The sequence below is a fragment of the Condylura cristata genome, unplaced genomic scaffold, assembly GCF_000260355.1.
Source record: "Condylura cristata isolate star-nosed mole 26May11 unplaced genomic scaffold, ConCri1.0 scaffold00033, whole genome shotgun sequence".
Taxonomy (NCBI): Eukaryota; Metazoa; Chordata; class Mammalia; order Eulipotyphla; family Talpidae; genus Condylura; species Condylura cristata.
Genome location: NW_004567134.1, coordinates 13,780,084 through 13,803,330, shown reverse-complemented (window position 1 = coordinate 13,803,330; position 23,247 = coordinate 13,780,084). Strand labels below are relative to the sequence as shown.

The 23,247-nt window shown below is 46.1% G+C and overlaps 1 protein-coding gene across 1 annotated transcript; it reads right to left on the bottom strand.

The window, feature by feature from the left end:
• Positions 1 to 13,034: 13,034 nt before the first annotated feature.
• LSM3 (LSM3 homolog, U6 small nuclear RNA associated (S. cerevisiae)) lies at positions 13,035 to 23,035 on the bottom strand. The gene is made up of 4 exons (XM_004692353.2): positions 22,949 to 23,035; positions 20,799 to 20,909; positions 18,469 to 18,564; positions 13,035 to 13,350 (listed from the first exon to the last, which is right to left on the bottom strand). Exons 1-4 carry the CDS (start codon positions 22,967 to 22,969, stop codon positions 13,270 to 13,272), a joined length of 309 nt encoding a protein of 102 aa, XP_004692410.1. The 5' UTR covers positions 22,970 to 23,035; the 3' UTR covers positions 13,035 to 13,269.
• Positions 23,036 to 23,247: the final 212 nt, after the last annotated feature.

The following is a 23,247-nucleotide window of genomic DNA, read 5'->3' as shown; positions in this document are numbered from 1 at the left end:
AGAGAGAAAGAGAGAGAGAGAGAGAGAGAGAGAGTGAGAGAGAGAGAGAGAGAGAGAGAGAGAGAGAGAGAGAGAAATTTTAATGGAAATAGTTCCCAAGCAAACTAATAAGACTTTGGACTTAGTTACAAAAAAAAAAAAAAAAAGACTAAAAGTCAACTATTTTAAACATGCTCAAAGAACTAAAGGAAACCAAGTATACAAGTATAAAGAACTAGAGGAAACCATGAGAACAAACTTGTCAATAACTAGAGAATACTGATGAGGTAGAAATTACCAGATGACTGTGGTGATGGCACACGGGTGAATTGGTGGTGGAAAGCCCATGAGGATTACAACTGAGATGAAAAAGTGCACAAAATGAAGAATGATGTAAAAAAATAATAATATATATATAAAATTACAAGATGAGCCAAAGAGAAATTGTGAATTTGAAGAAAATAGTAACTAAAATGTAAATTCATTAGAGATTAAATAGCACATGTGAACAGGCAGAAGAGAAAAATCAACAAACATGAGAGATAAATTGAGATTATCCAGTCTGACAGAAAGGAAAAATAAAGAAAAGTGAATAGTCTATGAGATCATCAAGCATACCAATATTTGCACAATGGGAATCTTAGATGATAGAGGAAAGGGAAAAGAGCAGAAAGAATATTTGAAGTACTAATGGTCCAAACAGTTTGCCAAGTTTGATGCAAGATATAAATATACACATCTAAGATCTCAATGGACCTCAAGACTCTCACTGAGACACATAACAATTAAACTGTTGAAAGCCAAAAGCAGAATCCTGAAAGCACTAAGAGAGAGAGATGACTCATCAAACATCCTTTATAAGATGAACAGTTTATCATCAGAAATCATGGAGGTCAAAAGTAGTCACATGACATTCAAAATATTGGGGAAAAAGATCAACTAAAAATTCTACTTCCAGGTAACTATCCTTTAAAACATGAGAGAGAAACTAAGGAATTTCCAGATATAATGAAACAGAGACCTCACTGCTAGTACACGTAATCTACAAGAAATGCTAGAGGAGACCCTTCCTGTGGCAATGAAACTCACACTGGGAGCCAGTTTTCCTGTCAGGTTAGCTCCCAGCTCCCACTGCCCGAGCCTCTTGGATGACCTCCACGGTCACCGACAGGCCTCCATCCCAGCCTTGGGTCACGGCATCCCTGTCAGGCCCACAGCGCATAGGAGACAGTCAGTACAAATCTGTCCCATTCTACCTGAAGCAATTCCATGAGCATATTCTGGGCTATAGGCACAGGACAGGATCTATGTTCTTGAGCTGCTCACTTCCTGAGTCTGCCTCAGACTCTCCCCTATAGGGTGAAGGGATTCCATCAGTCCCCCAGTTTTAGCAAGCTACAAGCTACAGCTACTTCTCACATGAGGCGAGGCAGAGATCCGAAGCAGCAAACCTCAATTTGTCCAATATCACCTCTACTTTATGAGTTCAGCTTTTCTGTTAGAAAAGTTAGATTCATCCCTACCCTTAAGTCAAGGTTCCCACCTTGATTCCACAGAATCTACCTGGTGGCACCCCAGAATTGCATGACTGCAGACACAGTGGGAGGGACATGGAGCCTGAGTTTGACTGCTGGCTCTGCCATGCAGACAAGCCCCCTCTCTCTGGAAGACTGTTTCGTCTGAGGCCTATAGCACTTATTTTGAAGAATTTTAGAGACAAGTGAGGCAAATCATATTTGCATATAGATCAATAACTAGAGCCCTTATTATGGCTGCTACTTACTCTAACACAAGTGCCTGGTTAACAGTGGATGCCATCCCCAATTCCCACACCTGTACTTGCCCTTTCTGGGTCTGGTTCCTCCTCCTCTCATCAGTGATGGGCTTTCATAGGCTTTCAAAGCCTAGGAGGGGATCTCAGTGGGCTGGAGAGTCCGCGCCCGCGCACCTCTTCCTGTTGAGCATGAGTCCATAAACATGCTTGCCCTCATCGCTGAGGAATCCTAATCCTGGTTCATGCGTGTGGTACCTACAGTTAACCTTTCGTCGTGGGATCTGCGTCTCGAAGTTTCCCTCCATCTCACCTGTCACCATCCTTTGTCCCCACACGTGGCTTCACCACACGGACAGTATTCAGGTCACCTGACACTGAAAGGGCCTAGAACCCCCGGACCTCAGGGCTGGCTAATGAATGGTCCTTCGCTCAACCCCTCTTCCGGGGCTTCAATTTTCTGCCCACCCTGTGCTGGGGCTCATTCGGCAGCTCACACTTCCAACACTGGGGCTCTCTAGACACAGAGGTGAGCCATTCCGCCAGTTGCCCAGCTGCCAATTAGTTGTGTGCTCCACTTAAACTGTCCTTCAAGAGCAACAAAAATGCTTCTCTCATGGGTAAGCCGTCTGTGGATCCAAGTTTCCAAAGAACCACACTGTTTTCTTGTCCACCCCCCACCCCAACCCTGAACTTTGTGGCCACAAAAAACGAAGCTATGCCATTTTTCTCTACAACAAAACTCTGTTAATGTGCCCCTTTCGTTCGCCACCCAGCAGAGAAGGCGTTCGCAATCCTAAACATAACTAGCTGGTTTCTAGCAGGAGGAGCAGCATTTAGAGGGGCAGATAAATCATATCCTTGGCCAAAAACCCACTTCTACTTTCTAACAGGGAACTCTGGGCACGAGGCCGGGCTAACATCGCTTTTCTTGTGTGGCTTCGGAAACCCAGGCACAGAGAAGTGAAGGTCACGCAGCAAGTAAGGGCGAAGGCACGCACTAACCCAGGTCTCAAGCCTGCCGGCACAGCCGCTGATCCTCTAAGATAAATGTTTGTCTTGCCAGCCAGGGAAATTTACTGTGGTCCTTGCAGAGGGATTCTTGAGGTTCAAAATTATAAACAGGGCAGCAGTGCCTGGTAATAAGTTGAATGATTAATTGGCAGAGAACTCTTTCAAGGAGGGAAAGGATCAATGAGCTGAAGAAAGATTAAATATTGTTTGGGAAGTTTTCCTGCTCCCTTACATTGTTTTAATTCCTCATGCTCAGTCTCTTCATTAAACATTTTTGAAGTGGGTTTTTATTTTGTTTCTTAGTTTTTGCTTTTTCAGTTATTTTTCTGGCAAGGTTATTTGATCACATCTCCAACTTAGATTAGTTCTCCGGTTGAACTTGACCTCTACCCAATGAAGCAGAAAAGCCTCTTGCTTATCTGAAGTGAATAGGACCAGGAGGCCCTGGCATAATCAAAAGCAGAATCAGAAATGGCTGAGATACAGCACGGTCTGTTTCTCTGCCGAGGAGGGGGCACGAGGAGGATGTGCCGAGGTTGGGGACACAGGGGGGGTGGGGGTGAGGAGGGTGTGGGGGTGACAGCGGAGGGGCGTCAGGCCGGCTCACCACGGCTTCCCTCCCTTTTCCCAGCAGTGGAGAGCGCGGGCTTTGGCTGGCTCCCAGCTGTCCGCTTGCTCGCTGTGTGGCTTCAAAGCAGGGCAGCCTCTCTGAGTCCTGCATTTCTCAGCCAGCTCCTTCTAGCCCAGCAAGCTGCACAGGCTGCTTTGCTAATTAGTGCTTCTTAGTGCCTGCAGACACTCGGTGCTCCGCTCAGCTCTGCTAAATGAATGAGTGGCAGGATCACCGTGAGGATGAGAATTTGTAAATAAAGCCTGGGCCATCTAGACGCTCACTGAGCAGTAGCACTCATATAGCAGACCGCCAGCAGCAGGGCTAGGGAGGAGAGGGGTGTTGCTGGGAGAGCGCCTTACCTACACGTAAGACTGGGACTCAGCCTTTTCTCCCTGACACGTACCCCTCATCTGCGTCCTTGGCACTGGAGGGGTCACTGAAATGGGGACTACCTCAAGACAGGAAAATCTCTATGCTAATGACACATTCGCGTGGGAGGAGACAGTAAGTTTTCCCCTTGGCCATGAATAAGTCATCTGCAGAGAGGTCCTTTCAGAGTACAAATATGCTGCTCCTTAAACTTTTACTGCCAGTGTTAGCATGCACGAGTGCTCTTACTCCATCTTTCCTTCTATACTTGGTTGGTATTCTACCAAGAAGTCTTTCCTCCTCCCTCACTTTTAAATGATTTCTTTATAATTCTTTGAACAAAAAGATTTTTATTTCCTTTGAAGGGCTGACAACCTACTACTGTCAGATCCATCTTGGGCTGGGCCAGTGAGGGCTCCTTTCCTGGCCCCCTGTCTTTCTGATGTGTCCCCGACGTCCTTCAAGCATTCCCTTGCTTTCCTGGGCAATAAGATGTTTTAGGCTATCTTGTATTTCCCCTCCCCTTCCTCCAATGAGTCCAGGTCCTTCTGGTGTGAAAAGATATTTAGAATTCACGAACTAAGTGCCAGGTGGGGACCTGCTGTCTTGGTGTGCCTGCTTCTTGAGGGCTGAGTGAGGAAGCTTCTCATCCTTTCATACGCGTAAGAGACTCTGGGGAGATTGCTGACGTGCAGATTCTGATTCCTTTGGTCAGAACTATCAGCTGGGATGGTGTCAGTCTGCTTTTCTGACAAGTTCCCAAGTGATGGTTATCCTGCTGGTCCACAAGCCACATATTCGACACCAAGAACATAGAGCAATGGTTTTTAAACTTAGGCAGGTGTCTGGAATACCTGGAGAATTTGTTAAACTACCACAATCCTGACCTCTACTCTCAGTTGAGTTTAGGGTGAGGTCTAAGAAACTGTCTTTCTAAATAGTTTCCAGGGGACCATATTCTGAGAATCACTGACCTAAGAAGACATGAATTCCTGGGGAGTTTTCTTGTATTGAAAAACTCCTTTTTAAGGCCCTAGAGATTATGATTTAATTGGTATTGAACTGGCCTGGGCACTGAGAAAGTTCTAGGCTGCACAGTATTTCTATTGCTCAGCACTCTTTGAAAAGATTGTTCTAGAAAGAGGTAGGAGTAAATACAAAGGTCTTTAGCAGAGAATGAGTCTGACAACTCAGGAGCCAGCAGAAGGCCAGTGTGGCTGGGTAGAAGGAGATGAGGTCAGAGGGGGACAGGGAAAGGGTCTGGAGGGGAGGCCAGGGGTTTGGCGGGTAGAGGTCACTCTATTGCGAGGGGAAGACGCCGAAGCTTGAAGCAGGGATGACCAACACGGCCAGAAGGCCTTACCCGTGACTCTCATCCAAATGCCTCAGCGCCAGCTCTCCTCCTGCGGGTGCAGGGACTTTCTGACTCATGTGGGTTTGGGCTGCAATAAAACAGGATGAGATCGTTTCCCAGCCCTCTCGAAGGGCTCTCCATGTTTACGTATTGCTCATGGACTTTGTTTAGTTACTTCCCAAAGCTTTGAATCCTTGAAAAGTCAGTGTAGGCGGAATAATCAAGTATTATGGGAGAAGGACATGGCAAATAGGGATGTCTCTACTATTGCTGAAGACATCTCCGAGTGCTTTTCTGTAAGAGCACTTAATGCATGTTATGCAAAATGTGAATCTACTTAACACCGTTGAACTATACACTTCAAAAGACAGAAAACTTCATGTGTCTCTTACAATTTTTAGAAATTATAATATTCACAACATACAGGAGAGACAAATCTGCAAAGCACTGACTGTTTCAACTTGTTAATGTTTATTGTTCTTTAGGAAAGTTATCATGGCTATTCACTACTACTTATGTCAGACCATTAGGAATAATTTAAAAATTAAGGGAAGGATAAAAAGAAAGATATAAAATCATGAAACTTTAGAAATGGATAAAGCTGGGGACAACTACTCCCTTTAATAAAGATATTTCTGGTATGAGGATTTTTGCATCAGGCTCATCTAAGTAACAGTGTCCCTCCAGGACACTAAAACACGACTCACTCGCCACGTCACGCTGCAGAAACACAGCTGGTGTAAAGAGGGAGGCCAAGCAGAGGTCTTCGGAGATGTCCACCCTAACAACGTGATAATAACTTTGAGATTTTGCTCATCTGCTCTATCCCCTCAAGGCCATTACACAACATGAGTGTGCTTGGCTTGGGCAGGATTCCTCTGACACGATCCACAATTCTATTTTGATTCTGGCAGTTGGTAACCTTTCTTCTAGGAAATGGGAAGAAAAAAAAAATCACCCACCAAACCTGTCGGTGATATTCTGTCGTCCTGGACAAGTGAGGGCAGCAAAGCTCTCCCCTGCAAACGGAGCTGCGGCAGGTGTGGCCCTGGTCATTTTTAGCCACACTTGCAGGCCTGGCATTTGATGGCAGCCTGCACCCAGCTGTCAACTTGCCACGAAGATGACCTGCCCTTTCCCTCGGTTATTTGAGCCCTGGGTTTTTCCTGGGCAGGAGCTGACAGTGATGTCATCATCTCGTGATGCCGTTGGGTGACCTTGTTCACCAAGCTGGTTCCACTCATTTCTCTTGTACCCTAAAGCTGAACTGAGAAAAACACTGCAGAGAACCAGGAGGGGAGGGGAGACTACAAAGGGTAGCCACCTGCCCTCCTCATCTGGCTTCCACACTCTGATCACCATTAGCTAGTATCCACCAGGCTCTAGTAGTCTTCAGCCTAGAAAAGTCATAGAGGGAAAACAATACAAGAGAGATCGCTGAGATTATTTATTCCATGTAGGCTACATGAACTCAGGTAGGATGGCTTTGAAGCTTGCCATCAAATCTGGTAATTATGTACATGTGGTCTCTCTGTACGGACACACCACAGGCCTGGAAGCCCTCAGGAGGCAGAAAGCATGTTCTATGGAGCTGCTGGTTCAATGAAGGGTAACGACAGCCGAGTCCCAGCGGATGCCAGACTGCAAGAAGCGCCCCTACGGACATCACTGAAGCCTCAGCCGGTCTTCACGAGGTGGGCACTGCCACTCCCACCTCACGGGGGAGGAAGTGCGGGAGACAGGCGGAATGTGTCATTCAACTAGCAGTCGTATAGTGCTGGAACAGGGACACAGGCTTCCTGACAGCCTGTACGCTTTCCCCAGCACACTGTCAGATACCAGACGCAGACTTTTCAAGAACAACAAAGTTAGTTTTTTTTAACCAGTAACGAACTGATCCCAGGCCTTCCAACATGTAATTTTTAAGCTCAAAGGACACTGCACAGATGAAGACACGAGTCAGGAGCCGGTAACGGGGCGGGGGGCCCCTTTCTTATAGGCCGGCAGGAGCTCCACCGCCCCCCGCCAGCAGCCGCACACCGCCAGCGTGCTGACGGCAGCTATGTTGGCTGGAGTGAGGCCTTGTCCTCCATTTCGTCGCGTTCACAGGCTGTGGGTACAGCAGATGGGCATTTTACCTTGCAGCTTGCTCTCGGAGCCTAACCAGCACTTAGGTTTTCTTCCTTTCTTTGATCTTGGCAGTTGGATGACATTAGGTCCGAGTTCTACAAACTGTTTGGACTGGAGGGAATACAGGACACAGGCGTGGCTGGCCAACATGAATACATTCTGACCGTGAACCAAGACAACTTAAGTTGGAAAGCAAAGAGCATAGCACCACCTGGTGTTGACAATGAAGACCTGAGTTTAGGGGTGCTTTCTTGGAAGCCTGGGTGAGAAGCAGCTGAGGGGTCAACTCCTGCATTGCCCTTTAGAGCTGGAACTGAGGCCCAGAAGGGGGGGAAGGTTTGCCAGAGTTCACAAAACACAGGGTGAAAGAGCTGAGCCTTGAGTGTTTGATACCCAACCCTGTGCTCTCCCTCTGGGGCCCCCGGGGGTGGGCAGCCGTCGCTTTCCCCCTGCGGCCATACTCAGCAGCCTCCCCTTAACAGGGACAGGGCCTTTTCCAGGTGCCAACTTCCCCCATGAGAACATGCCGCACCGAAAGGTCCCTCCCGCTCCCCTTTCCAGAAGAGAAGGCACAGAAGTAGATGGCGCAGGCGAACCCAAGGTGCGAGTTCACTGCACGATGTGCACTGTTCCTTTTGAGGCAGTTTTTCTTAAAAACTGACGACAGTGTCATGGGTAGTTTTGACATCATTGAATTCCAAGGGAGAAAGGTGTTCAAAGAGACCTGCTCTGGCAAAGGAAAGTGAAACGCCTTGTCCCTGAACCCGCAGGACTTGGGGGACTCAGGAGATGCTGCTGGGCACAAATTTCCTGCCCTGGAAATTCTAGAATGTTTGCAGCAGACACACTCTTTTTGCTAATTGTTTTGCTAGTGAAACTTTCATCACTGTTCTATCAAACTATGGGTATCACCGACTGTTTTTAAGAAAATCCAAGTTAAGGGGGAAAAAACTGTAGTACCTGGTGCAGAGCCCCAAACCCCCTTCCTGGAGGTGAACTGCCTGGGGTGTTTAGCTGGGGCCAGGGACCAGCTTGTGCGCCCTGCTGCACGCTGCCCCTGCCAGCCTTGGAGGGTAAGTGGGGCTTGCAGAGGCGGCGGCTGCAGCCGGGGGCAGCACTGGACATGCCCTGACCCAAGAGCAGTGGGAAACCATTCCGGGAAGCACATTTGGGTACCGCAGGAAGAGGAGGAGGGAAACGTCCCTGTCGGCTCAGAGGGCTGGTGGCTCAGAGAGCTGGTGGCTCAGAGGGCTGGTGGCTCGGGGCTGGTGGCTCGGCACCACATGTGGCTCAGCCCCAGGCCTGCTGGGAGGAGCCGAGGCCTGAGTCACACAGTGGCCTGATGTAAGCTGCAGGGCTAGATTAGCCTGGACTTGCCTGTAGCCTGGGGCAAGGCTCCTTCGCACGCGCTCTGGCTCCTTCCCGCTGCAGTGAGACCGGAAGGTGCCGAACCACACGTGAACGGGGTCAGGTCGCTCGGACCCTCGTCCTCTCGGCCCGCTGTCCCCTGGCAGGGTCTCCTCCCCTCCCGCCCTCCTGAATCTGGCACGCTGCTGTTGCTTCAGAGCCCCTGCACGGTTGCACAGGGCTGACTTGCGTGGTTTTGACAAAACCCCCAGGCCAGGCTGGCGCCCTCCCATGGCTCGGAAGCCTGTTCGAATGCCGCCTCCCCACTCAATCCCTCATAGTCCTCTCCCATCACACATCACCTCCAGGTCTTTCACGGCATTTGCACCATGTGCTCAGCTCGTCTTCAGCTCTCTGACAGAGTTGGCCTTTGGACATTTGATAATTTTTGATTGCCTTAAGAAAACAAGGGCAGGTGCAACGCGGTGGCGTGGCCTCAGCGAGCACACTGGCCTCCGACGCTGCTCCACTTCTGCAGCTTCTGCCACCTGGGACCTGTGATGTGCCAGAGGCATTCTGGCAGCTCCTGGCATCTTACAGGGATGCTTGCTAATCCTTACGGTGACCTTAGTGCCTAAGTAAATGCCCAGCAGGTACACGGCACAGACGGGATTTAAAGCCAGGCCCACCTGATGGGCCACATTTCTAGACCCTTTGTGGTGAGTTTCCCAACCCCCCAAGGCAACTTTGGGAGGGGTCTCAGGGCCCAAATCCCCATAGCACAGTAGGTAGGTAGGCAGAGGGAGTGCCAACAAAACATTCCTTTGAAGCAAGCAGTATCAGAAACTACAGTGGAGCATGTTGCTTCCACACCCAGGAAGTTCCACACGCAGTCAAGAAAATAAGAATCTACATGCTCTGGGTATTAAAATTGAGCAATGGATCTAAAAGGGATTTAAAGTAGTTGGCCTCGCCTCATTTCTTATCTGCAGCTGGGATAAGCTGCTACTCCAGGTAGTGGTCATGGGACGAAGTGGGGAGGGCGTCACAGTACATGCAAACATGTGAAGCTCCCTTCCAAAAGCAGCATTTGCCCTCAATGCACACAGAACATGTGGCAGAACTAGAAAGGAGAATATATGTGTCAAATGAAATACTGTTCAGCCACAAGCAGGAAGGAAATCCTGCCGCTGGCATCAACACCGACGGAACTTGAGGCCATTATGTAACATGACACAAGCCAGAGGAAAAGACATACGGCTGCATGTAGAATATTAAAACATATTTTTTTGGTAACAGTAGAAAAGTGACTGCCTGGGGCTGGGGGTGAGGGCAGCAGGGAAGAGGTGGGTGCAGGGTTCTGCTCTGAGGTGAACAGGTCTGAGGATGGAGTGTAAAACCAAGTGATTGGACAGCAGCTGCATGAGGCCCCGAGACTTGCTGAGCAGAAACTAAGTATTCTCACCAAAAAGAAACAACTAAACAAATGGTGACAAATCCCACTGGAGGAAGCCTTTCACAGCATGTATCAAACCACCAGGGCCCACACTTCAAGTCCCTCAGAACTTGGTCAATCACACCTCAATAAAGCTGGAGGAAAGGCCAGAAAGGACCATCCAGAATGTTGCCACGGGTTTCCTGTGCTTTACTCATTCAGCATTCACAGGGGACAAGCTTGTGGCCAGGCCTCAAGCCAGAATATGGTCTCTGCTCAGAAGCAGCCGCACATCCCGTAGGGCTCCATGTTCTTCCTCACAGCACATGCATAAGTATCCCGCCCTCCTCAGAAATGACTCTCACCCAGTACCCTCCTGTGATGGAGACCCCTCCCCTAGATCAGCAGAGGACTCCTCTGTGAGGCCACCAGGCCCTCACAGAGCAAGTCTTCGTCCCAGGATCCTCCACAGCCTACTGGATCCCAGAGCAGTAACTTCACATCAGTCTCCACTGTAAGGTGTGCTACAAGAAATGCGTTACTAGTCATCAAGTACCAGTGGGTTTAGTGTTTTTTGTCCATCAGAGACCAATTATCCTTACATAACAGACGATCCTTGTCTCCAGCTTCTAGCCACTTTTCTTTCTGGTCCCCTTTAGAGAACCAACCCTCTCTCCACACACGATGGGGGTAAACATGCAATCAGTATTAGGACAGGCCCGGGGCTCAGGTCTGGCCAGTCAGAGCGCTCTACAGTCTCATGGCCACAGGGTAGAGCTTGTCCAAGAATGAAACCCACACAGCTCAGCAGAGCTGAATGACAAAAACTTCAAGTGAGCTTCTTATTCTGCCAGGATGACTCCAGAATTTTCATTTGCTTTCTCTCTCCAACACAGGTGAGCATTGCTCACAGCTGGCAATGCTCACACCAGGGAACTTTCCATCCCTTCCCACCGCAGGCTGAAAGTGATGTGGGCAACAGCCAAGTGTAATATGTAGTAAGAGGGTGTGTGAAACCAGTGTGTCTCTTACTGTGGATAGATAACATCTCTAGTTTGGGCAGAACTTCAAAAAAAAAAAAAAAAAGGCACTAAGTGAGATGTGTGAAAATTGTCAAAATTGCTGATGCGTGGCTGCTGGGGCGCTGACTCCATAGCCCCAAGAGGGCAGCACCCCGCTAGTGCAGACGCGGAGGACTGTGGGCGGCAGGACACGGTCAGAACTGCCCGTTGTGGACTGAGCCCAGCCCCTACCCGCCAGGCAGAGCTTGAGCTCCAGCAGGTCACAAGACTCACAGCCTCCTGCCCCCCAGGTAACGTGCAGACGGCTATCCTGCAGGCAATCTTTTGTTGCATCTTGGCAGCTGGTGAGTGGATATTTGTATGTTGCGGCTGAGTTTCATGTGTGCAAAGGTTAACTGTTAAGATTTTAGATTCTTGGTTTTAAAAAATGTGTATGAACATGTTAATTATATCTACAAACACAGTTCCCATAGGCAAATTCTAATATAACTTATCAGTTCTAGCAGAGAAGTCAGTGACCAAGAATGGAGTAGAAAGTGTTCAGGAGTTAGGGGGTCAGGAGCTATTTAAAATAAACTGGAGGTGGGGTGGATACGAGGGCCAGATGGCCAGACAGGCCGTGCGTGGACGACAGGGGCCAATTTACTATGGAGTCAGGGCCTGCCCCACAGGCCCCAGCTAGGAGTGTAGCAGTCACATCCTGATGCCATGCACTCGCTGTGTAGCCACAGGGAAGTTAACTCATGCTCTCTGAGCTCGAATTTCCGCTAACTTTCTGCAGATGGCTGCTGCAAGGGTCACACAGGAATCTGACTACAGAATGCCTTGGCTGGGTGCAGTCCGCTTAACGGATGACGGCAGCATCGCTTAGGCCAGAGTTCTACTCAGAAAGGGCCGACCAAAGGAAGACCACCTGCTACTACCAGAACCACAAGCCAAATCTCTACAGTGAACAGGGAGCTGTAAGCAGCCCACCTCCCGCAATGACTAAAGCCTAAGGGAAAAGTATGGGGGAGAAGCAGGGAAGGAGGTTCTCACCCCTCCACTCAAATAAGAAAGCCCCATGAGCTCTCCGGCACTTGCTTTTCCCTTCTTGTAACTTTTTTTTGGGGTGGGGTGGGGAGGAGGCAGCAGATCCATTAAATAGTGAAAGTGAAACCTTTTTACACACTGACTACCAAAAGTATCCTTCTTACACATGGTTAAAATATGCATATATTAGCATATCACACTCGAGGACAGATGAACACACTCAACATTTTTCAGAGAGGCCACCCACATACTGCATTTTCTACATTTCAAAATGGTACAACCAACTTAGTGGAGGACGTCAGGTTCTAACTCTTGTCTTAAAGCAATCATTAAGAATCGACTGAAGCCAGCAATGTAAATAGCTTTGCTTTTAGCCACTTGCGTTATGGTGCCAATGATGTATTTTTACATTACAGGTTCATTCACGGCCTGTAGTCCAAGAGTGGGAAAATGGTTTTTTTGAGTCCACAAGCCACAAGCAGGAAGGCTTGTGGCCATGACCAAGCTGAACAGGTGTATATAACCACTGACCTGATTTCAACAATATTGGGCCAGAAGTAACAGGTCTGCTCACCGTCCACGGCAGTGTTAATGTTCATAATGCCATGTCCTAGCCACCAAATACTCCCCAAAGACCTGAGTACTTGTCTGTGCTCTTGTGGCGCCCTGTGTGTGCATGGCTCCATGAGCACTGCTCTCACTCTTGCAACTGCTGGCTTAAGAAAGTCTCCCCAGAAGACTCCAGGAAGGAAACAAAACTATACTTGCCAGAACTCAACCTGATACCTCAAAGATAGCAGATGTACTATTCGCATGTGAATGTTAAGACGTGTATGCTTATTTTAAGGAATTCAGAAGACAGGAGACTGCATTTTTTAAAAAATGAAAAAGGGAACAATTTTAATTTAAAGAAAAAACAACAACAACAAAGTGTTTCGGGGGGGGGGGGGAGCATATTGACTCCTGAAAAGGTGTTCTAGGTCTTGCTGACCACATTTATTGGAAGGGTTGGGGAAAATAAAAATGCCATTTAGCTTAAGAATTCGTGAGTTATCTGCAAATCAACTCATTTCAGGAGTGGAAGAATCTTGGTCATTTCTTAATATCAAAATTTACGCAGGCTTCTCTTTTGAGTATCTTCTACATTTAAAGAGCAATCACACAAAGTTGCCTATTTTTTCCACATGGGATAAATTCTTGGTTTCAGCCAACTCTCAATGGAGGGGCAACTAGAACAACACCATCTCCCCGCACAAAGAGCATCGGGATATTCCGTTTTGTCGACTGGAAGAGGAAAAAACAAAAACAAAAACAAAAACAGAACACATTTATACAGATAGGTAGCATTATTTATTTTTTGTGAGAGAAATATGAAAAGACAACAAATAAACATGGACTCATCATGACAATGAAGAACCAGATCACTTACCTTCGTAGCAGAAAGAACCAATCTATTTAATATTAACTGCTCGCTTTTCCTGGATGTCAGTAACTGGGGTCGTGACCAGGGCCACCCACAAAACCCACTGTGTCCTCCTCTTCCTGGCACACAGCTAGACTACATTTTTTCATGCTTCCTTGCAACTAGAGGTAGGCATAGGACTGGGTTTAAACACTGGGGAGTAAACAGAAGTGACTCATTCTTCCATCAAGCTCCCATGACTGTCCCGCGGTTGTGCCCTCTGCCCCCTCACCCCAAGACAGATTCAGAGAACGGAGAATGCAGGGGACAGTGTAACACAGAAAAATGTGCAGGTCCCTGACAAGCACTGAAGAAAGTTATTGTGGCAACTTATGTGAAAGAATTTTAATCATCTAAAACTGAAAATGGAAGATCTCATACACGTGCTATCAGGACTGATGGATTTTCAGAAAACTGAAACTCATCCCTCGATCAATGGATACTTGCCAAGAGCTTTCTATCCTTGTTGCTTGGGCTTGTTAAGAGTTCAGACAACCAAAGCCAAACTAATGAATCAACAAAATAGTAATTGGTAGAAGCTTATAATGCAAACATCAAGAGAGCAGAGCGCAAGCCAGAGCACTCAAGCCAAAACATAAACTGGAACGTAGGGATCTGTTATTACTAAGCAGCTTATGCAATGAGAATCTCACACAATGACTATTCATGCCTCTCAGCGATAGGTTAGAGCACTGGAATTCTCTTCGATGGTGGGCAGGTAGTCAAAGGCTGCCTCATATCAACTTTGGGAGGTTGTTTATGGTTTCCAGAGGCTTAGACAAGAGAAGACCCAGCTCAACTGGTTTCATAAAATGGGCTGAAATGAACACTATTTCTCTGACAAAGCTGCTTTTGTCTGCTGCTGTCTTTTGTTTTGATTTTACCAGACTCTAACCAGCCTCCCGACCCCTGCATACAAGTCCAGCCCCCCAATGCATGTGTGAGCACACATGCTACTGTCTTGTGTCCTGAGTTACGGTTCCTTTGCTAGTCCACACAAAATCATTTTGGAGAACAATTTTGAGCCAGCCTCGGCTTACCTCTTTATTTAAGTGAGAGCTAAAATCCCACTGAGGACTGTTACAAGAATGAGAAACTTCTACCGTGCTGAGCCATTACAGGCTGCGTGTATGTGCTGCTGCACTCACACACTTGGACTGGGGATTGGGGTTCTGGGGAGGGTCCATTCCTAGGCAGAAAGGAAACAAGTAGGAACTGTCTAAAGTTCTAGCAAAACAACAGGCAAAATTGTTGACTGTACTGGAAGTAAACCAAAGACATCCAAATCTCTAAGTTCTGGGCAAGAGGCTGGAAAAAACCAATTATCAGTAGGTGCTGCTATTAACCTGATGAATTCAGCCAGGCAGTGTAGAAAAGAAGATTCACATGGCAAGAAAAGCCAACTGTCTATTTAGACTCCAAACTGTAGAAGACAATAGGAAAAAAAGGTCTGAGGCACAAACTCAGCCCAGAGGGAAAAATCTGATTAAGGACGCTGCCTTCCCACCTCAAGGCAAGCAACATTTGAGGAAAGGAAGAATTAAGAACTAACTAACTAAAATTACCTACAAACAATATCTAAGAGAGAACTTTGGGGTTAATGGTTCATAGAACTGAGTAAACAGATCAGAAACTTGTAAGAGCTGAATGTTTAAAGAAACTGCATGGTCGGAGGAAGCACAGCCTGCCTGTAAGTACAATATTCTTCATACTGCAGCAGGCTTCCTGCGTGACCAGGAAGTCACCTGTAGAAGCCAGGTAGCCCCCAGTCAGAGCTGCCAGATTTAGTAGATGAAATATAGGATGCCTAATTAAATTTGAGCTCTAGGTAACAAAAAAGACTTCTCTTCGTCTATCCCAAAGATCTCACAGGACATGCTTGACTGAATCAGAGGCGTCTGCTGTCGGGGAAGGAAACACTCGCCCCTCCTCAGGGCACGAGCACTGCTAAATCCGCCAACTGCTGTACGTGCCTCGTCTTTCAGTTCTGAAAGGGACTTTCCTAGTGGGAAACCTACCCCTGCTCCTCTACAGCTGGTGTATGGGTGCGGCAAATACTTCTTAGCTGCCAGGAACGTGTGCTGCTCGTGGCCACACGCGGGCCTTACAGACAGCGGCAAACCACAGGGGGGCTCCAGACGCAGGAGCAGACATTCTGTGCTTGCCCCCTTGGGGAGCGTGTGCGAGTTCTGTGTGTGGCCAGGAGGGTTCTGCAACACCCACGCTTACTGTTCTTCACAGAACCAGAGAATCAAAAACACAGAGCTCAACCGTCACAAGGAAAGCACAGAGGACAGCCAGGGAGCATGGGAGGTTCCTCAGTGGGAGCGTTACCATCTCCCTAGAACTACCCGTGAGACCGCTCAGTGACCGGGTGGGAGAGGAGCCACCCTGGCTTTGCTGCCCTAGGAAGCAGTGTCTCCTAACAGTCCCAAGGCGGGTAGCCTCGCACCAAGGAGGGTTATGTGCCATTACAAGGGTCCCTTCTCACTCACAGAGGCCCAACGCTACAGCTAACTGCATTTAGAGATCGTTCACCAGTGTTTCTGGTGAAACAGCTCCAACAGAAATGGAATGTTAGCAGCTTTGATGACTGTCCTAATGATCTCTGCTTCCTGGTGTTCACAACCTTGTGCCGTTCACTCCCTTTCAATGGAGGAATGACATATGTTTCTAACCAACAAAATACTGCAAAGGTAATGATGTCACCTGCATGACTAGGTCACACGAGATTATGACTTCCATCCTGCTAGGTTTGACAGAGCAAGCTGCCACGTGAAAGAAGCCCACGTGGTATGGAACTTAGATTCTCAACCTGCAACCCGTGAGGAGCTGAATGCTGCTAACAACCATGTAAGTGTAAAGATGGCCGTGGACCAACGTGGCTAATGGAGACGGGAATGTTACAACCAGACTGTGCAGGGGCGGAAACTAGCCTAAACTTGTGTTCTGCTCTATGTAGGCCACAGAAAGTCTTAGTCCCTAAACACAATGGTGACAAATCAAAGCAGTGTCCAAGGACAATTTAGTCAAGCATGGGGTGGAATGGAGATGGACATATAGAGGAGCATGCCTGAGCTGGGGTCATGGCAAGGGAAGATCAAACAAATTAATTATTGATCAGATGTGAGTAAAAGCGAGAGGTCCAAGAAAATCCTGAGATTTAGGGTTTAAATAACCAAGAAAATCATTAACAGAAAGAAGTAACTAAGAATGACCTCATTTGGTGAACACCAGTTTAGCTTCAGATGTATCAGTCTGAGATAATACTCAAAGTGCAAATATTTTCAGGGGAGAATACTTTAGTTCAGAACAGGGAAAAAACTGGAGCAACTGATTTACCAGCAATCATCATGGCCTTGATCACACAGCCACAGCTCTGCGCACACCAAATGCAGCACATCCTTTCATAACCCTGGGAGGGAGGCAGTTACTGGCATTTCACAAAGGAGGTTTCAGAGACTTAGGAAGTTTACACAACTTATCCAAGGTCATATAACTAGTCGCCAGCAGCAAAGATTTGCAAACAAACTTGTTAAGAGCGTAAGCTTTTATGATACTGTTATTGTTACAGACTCAAGGCTTCTAACTTCAATAGTACCTCTGAGAGAAAAAAATTCTGGCAAAAAATTAAGGTCTATATTCAGAAGGAAAAAGAGAATTAGCAAGAGTCAGGAGGAAGGCCAGGATATGGCAGAGCTGTAAAAACCAACAAAAGCTAACTCTTATATGTGCCTGTTGCTAATACAGGGGCTTTTCATGTAACTTCTCAAGGAATCCACCACAGCCTCAGGAAATGGGTCCTCTAACTATCCCCATTTTACTGGCAATGTGACTTAGTCACTGACAGATTAGATGACTTGGTTTAATAATGTAGCTGAATTGCCAAGGAGTCAAGATTTGTACCCAGGAGCCCTGGAATCTGAGCCCACATACTAAACCATGATGATCTACGTATGGCTTTCCAATACTAAGACTTTTCCTATGAAATCCTTGGTGATATTAACAAATATGATTTTTGAAATACTTAACAAAGAAATGTGCCACATCTGGAAATGATGCATGACTCAGTGAACTAATATTTTCCAAGTGACCAGGCCTTGATGTCCAAAAGCAAACATGTATACAAGATCCTTTTGAAATGCAAGGTACGCCGATGAATTTTCATACAACAAGAGTACAGACAGTTTATCAATATGCTTCAGATTCCACACAGCAAGTTAACCTTTAAGGAACTTCCAGTAACTTGCTGAGTTTGGGTGTAATATCAAAGGCAATTTTCAATAAAAAACTCTCCTCACTCTTCCAGCCAGTTACCTCTATGAGGTCAAGGTTTTCTTCAACCAAAATATATTACAACAGATTAAATGCAGAAAAGAGAGGTATGAAAATCTAGACGTCATCAATAAAGTCATGAATTGAGAAATTTGCAAAAAAAGTTAAAATAGACACATTTCACTAAATATTTTGTTTTATAAGTTTTTGTTCATAAAAATGTTAACATGTAACGCATTTATCCTTTTTAATATATATACTTAAAATTTCTCAATTTCAGTTTTTCTTAAATAGCGACAGATTAAAACCATTCAAAGCTAAAGTACACTAGTCAGTATTATTATTACTAAAACAGGCACCTTACACTGTCATATTTCATTGGATGCTGGCAACCCTGCGAGGTAAGCCGTAGCATTCATGTTTATCAATGAGGAAATTAAGTCTGCAATATTAATTCCCTTGCCTGAGTAGTGTAAGTAGGAAGTGGCTAAGACCGTCTCAGAGGCCAGGTCTGTCTGACCCCCAAACCTCTGCTTTTAATTATTACAGTATGCTCTAAGTCCATGCGTAAGTGTCAAAACATAACATACTTTCCATAAATAAATGTCAAACTGTTGGATGTTGAGAATAATCACTTTAGAGATTAAGAGAACTGAGTGACTTACTTTATAGATTTCTTCATAGGTTTCCTCATCAATTTCTATAGTAGTTACAGTTTCTTCCACATCTCCCAATATCATATTTAAATGTTGATCATAAGCCTGTGAGGGTGATGGAACATGAGGGACCAAGAAATTTAATCATACCACAAATTTTTATATGTAAATAAAAAATAATCTCACTGTGCTAATATATTGTTTCCTCACAAATCATCTTCAATGATAACTGACGTGATAAAAAACACAAAACTATTAATAGGTCCCAAATGGATTTATTCAAAATAATGTGAAATTTTTTTTGTAAGTGTCCATCTTACTTGTTATCCAAAGTAGCAACACAATTCATAATAATTATGAAAAATAGCAAATTCATCATCACTTATCAGTAGTCATTCTTAAATTTCATCTGTAACAGTGCAAGAAAGACACATTTTTAACGGCTAAGATGGTACTGCAGCCTCCTAAAGGCAAACCTGCTTCCTAAACACAAGGTAGAGCAAATAGAGCAACATTGTGCTCATTTATAGCCTAGAACTATGTCTAGCATCTGCGGGGCCGACCAATAAACGCTGCCACTCAGGCATTCAGGGGTATCCCTGAGCCAAGCCCCAAAGTTCACGCAGTAACTACAAGATGAACCTTAGGGTATCGTTCAGCACCTGTATATTCTACTTATAACGAAGTGTTTAATGGTTCACCAGCTCACAGAACAGGGCCAGAAAACAAAGGGCGGGGACCATTCAGTACACAGGCAATCAAGTCAATGCAAGGAACTAAAGAAGCCTCCAAGAGTTAAGAGAATGTGTCTGACGTGGGGGGGTTTCTCCATGCACCCCAGGCCCATGTGGTAGAGCTCAAATCCATTCTCAGCAAAAAGTTGCTACTATTCCATTTCCTGGTGTTTCTCGTCCCTGTAATCTGTACATTAAGACCAGGGTCTCCCTAAGTCCTTACTTCCCATTCCAAGCAGAGGTGCCTTAACTAGGTTTTATGGAAGGTGGAATTACAGCTTGTAAGGGAGAGCCTGAAGTCAGACGGCAGAGGTTTATGCTCTGGTCCCTTTACGACTGTGTCACCTTAGTAACTCTGTCTTTCTGCACCTGAGCTTCCTCCATTGTGAAATGAAAATATGGGTATCCACTTTCAGAAGGTTATCATAAAGACTAAATTCACCTATAAAACACTTAGAACAATGGTATCCACTATAATTAATAATATTTGTAATCACTTTATAGTAGAACAGAAATGATAACAACAGACTCAGGAAAACAATACACCAACAAAAAGAGGCAAAACCTACTGCATCCTCCATGAATAAAAGGGACAATATCCAGGGACCAAGTCTACAGAAATATTCGCAAATACATACGAAGCAAAGAACAAAGAAATAAAAGTGCTTACTGCAGCATTATTCACAGCAGTAAGAAGTGGAAAACCATCCGCATTCCATGAAGTCATTAAAAATAAAGGAGATATGTACTCATCATCAATTTCCAAGAAAGAGCAAGTGAAAGGTACTCAAAAAATACGTACACTGATATCTCACCTTTTCAGAGGTGCTGCAAAAAGTGTAAACACGTGCAGATATACATATACATACACCTACGTGCATGTAAACATACATAAAAGATCTCAAAGCGCAAAGTCCTGATTTTGGTGAGTGTGTGGATTTTATTTTTTTGACCTTTATTACTAACTATTTTGACTTAATGAGTCCTAGTTCGTGACAGTGGTTATGAATAGGGGAATGTATGTACTCTATGTATTTCTGTGTTGTTTTCCTTTTCCCCCACAACAAAACACCTATTTATACAGTTCAGCATTTTAAAGGGCATTTAAATAAGAATGGAGGCCAAGTAAATGTCACAAACAGAATGGGAAAATGAAAAGGATGAAAATATTCTCTAGGCCCTCCCTGGTGGCGCAGTGGGTTAGGATGCAGCACTGAAAGCTGGCCACAGCCACCTCAGTGCGTGTTCGATCCCCATTCCAGCGGAGATCCACATGGTGCTGCAGACCTCTCCTGTCTTGCCCCCTGCTCCTCTCAGCAGTGTACTTTGTCATTCTGCCTGTTCTGCTCCCCGCTCTGTCTCTGGTGAAGTCTCTCACAGGCCCTGCAACTCTGGCTTATACCCCAGTTCTGTATGCATAAATAAAATAAATCTTTAAAAGAAAATATTCTCTAATAAATACACTACTCTCATTATGAGATAACATGTAAAATTTGGGATGACTTTCCACCTCACTCTAGCTACATTCAAAATATAACCTACCTTTTTGTATTTTAAGACTCTGGGGCTAAAGGAGAATAACAATAATCTGATTAATTTACTTACATGTAACCTGCCTCGAAGCTCTCTGTCGTTTCTCATTTTCACATAAATTCGCTCATCCAAGCTGAGCCTAATGAGATCCAGGGGCTCTTCTACAGTGTTTGTAGTTTGTTGCTGATTGGATTAAAAAAAGAAAAAAGGTCAGCATGCAGGACTAGAAAGAGAGTAGTGTTTGAATCACTACTATTCTGTATGACCGTGGGCAAGTTACTTAACTTTTCTACGGCTCAGTCTCCAACTTATGAAATGGGAATAACAACTGTACTCACGTAACACTGCTGCTGTGAGACTTAAGTGACATTTATGACAGCTTAGCACACTGCAAGTGACACACAGATGTGGGCTGGAACATACAGAGAAAGGAGTTACCCAGCAAAACAATGGTGTGTGTACTTTGTTCCATCAAAATAGAAACTGTGCGACCAATTTCAGGGTGTAGGGGTCATTTTAAAGTCCCTTTAGCCTTACCTCAAATATCATTCAATCATTTGAAAAGTATTCACTTAATGCCTACCACACACTAGTTAGAATGCTAAGCAGAAGTGAAGGCTTGCGGCAAGGTTATGAATGCATACTGCCCAGGTACCAAGTCCAGAAAGAGGAACAGAGAGAGCAGACAGTACAGAAGAGAGCACTGCCTTTCAGTCAGGCAGTATGTCCACTGGTCCTGACTGATGAGCTGAGATTAAAAACCAGGCCGCCTCTACAGAGCTCTGTTTCCTTGATTGCAAAACAAGGATGCCAAAACCTTACTTTCAGGATTCTTGTGAGAGCTAAATGAACTAATATATTTAAAACAGCATTTGACAAATTTAGAGTACTTATATACATGACTCTTCTTATTGCTACTAAAGAATTTGGTTGAAGCCAGCAGAGCTAAGATTATTCCAGGAGCGCTTCAGTGAGCACATGACACCGGTGGAGATGACTGACTGTTATAGAGTCTTAAAAGGCCAGATGAGAAAATAAAAATTCCCGACTTCTACCGATCCATGAGCCCTGTTTAGCAGGGGTTTGTTCTGTACTAGTCAACCAGCTGCTGGATCACACTGACACAGAAGTCAGCCCCTGCCCCCAAGGAGCTCGTTGTAGTGAGGTGAGGCATGGCATTACAATACCCTATGGCTACACAAACTGCTCTGCGAGCCTCAGTCTCTGATACCCACTGTCCACCCTTTTCTTGCTTAAATATCGCCTTTTCATAGAGGACTCCACATCATCCAGTCCATTCACTCAATATTTGAGTGCCTCCAGCACTTTTCTGAACCCAAGAACAGAAAAGTGAACAAAATTCTTGCCCCTAAGGAATTTACATTTCAGCGGGGAGGGAGAAAGATAAAGGCATTAAAAAAAGTATATGTTTAATATGAATAAGAAACCCATTTAAAAAAAAAAAAGAAGCCAAGGCAAGCTGACTGGAGGGAGGGCCGATTTTCGCAGGTGGCCAGAGAAGTGATGAGGTGAGGTGAGGTGAGGTGCGATTCCTGTAGAAAGGTGAAATGTGGTGTGATTCGCAAAGGAACTCAGGAAGAGCATTTGGGGGAGACAGATAAAGGCTTCAGGACCTCCAGTCTACTGAGTAGCGCGCTTTGCTTGTCTCCGCCACATCACGACACAGTTGTTACAAATCCCAGGTACTGATCTTTACTTTCAGTATGTGTGCTGCCGAAGCCAACACTTTTCATCCGTCCTTCTCCAAAATATAAGCTCCACGTCTTAGTCAAGGGGTGCTGCACATCCGTGCTTGTGTGCTTGGTGCTTTGCGAGACGCCTAGTCTTACAAAGCTGATGTTGACTAGGTACGTATCGAGCCGTTTCGCTCAGGAACGATACCTTTATTATCATGCCACCAGATTTCCCATAGGTCTGTGAGGCAGGCGAGGATAATTATTGCTATTCAAGAGGAAGGAAATAAAGAGCAAGCGGAAAAAACCAGTTTCAGGAGGGCTTCCAACAGGAAGAGAGCTCAGGGCCTGAAGCAGACTGTGGGTGGGGGGGTTGGTTAACAGGGGTAGCTTGAGGCTGCGATGACCGAGAAGAGGAAGCATCTCGGGAGCTTGGAGGAAGCAGCCTTGGGACGCAAAGTCGAGCAGGGCCACTGCTGGGAGTGGGGAAGGGCTCTGGAGAAAGCCGCTCTGCAGAAAGACACTCACCTGGTCCACGTCGTCCGCCATGTTTCAAACCCTGCGCCCTTTCCCGCCTATCGCGAGACCACGCATTCCCCGCTCCGTCCCGCTCCGCCCCGCCTCCGGAAGTGCGAAAAGCAAAGCGCCGGAACTCGCGGAAATCTGTTCTGTCCCTTCTAGGTTCCCTCAGTTTGCGCAGGTCTTTTGGGAGCTGGGCGGAGCCTCTTCTGGAGGCGTCGGCTTAGCCTGATGGGGGCGTGGCCACTTTAGCCCCGCCTGGGGGCGGAGCCCGGGCGCCGGCAACTTCCCGCCGCCTGGTGCGTCGC

Excerpts from the sequence above, each read along its gene's own strand:
- LSM3 (XM_004692353.2), bottom strand. The coding sequence starts at position 22,969 with ATGGCGGACGACGTGGACCAG. Across the intron at positions 20,910-22,948 it reads TGGCGGACGACGTGGACCAG|CAACAAACTACAAACACTGT; the intron begins GTGAGTGTCTTT and ends TAATCCAATCAG. Across the intron at positions 18,565-20,798 it reads AGCTTCGAGGCAGGTTACAT|GCTTATGATCAACATTTAAA; the intron begins GTAAGTAAATTA and ends TCACCCTCACAG.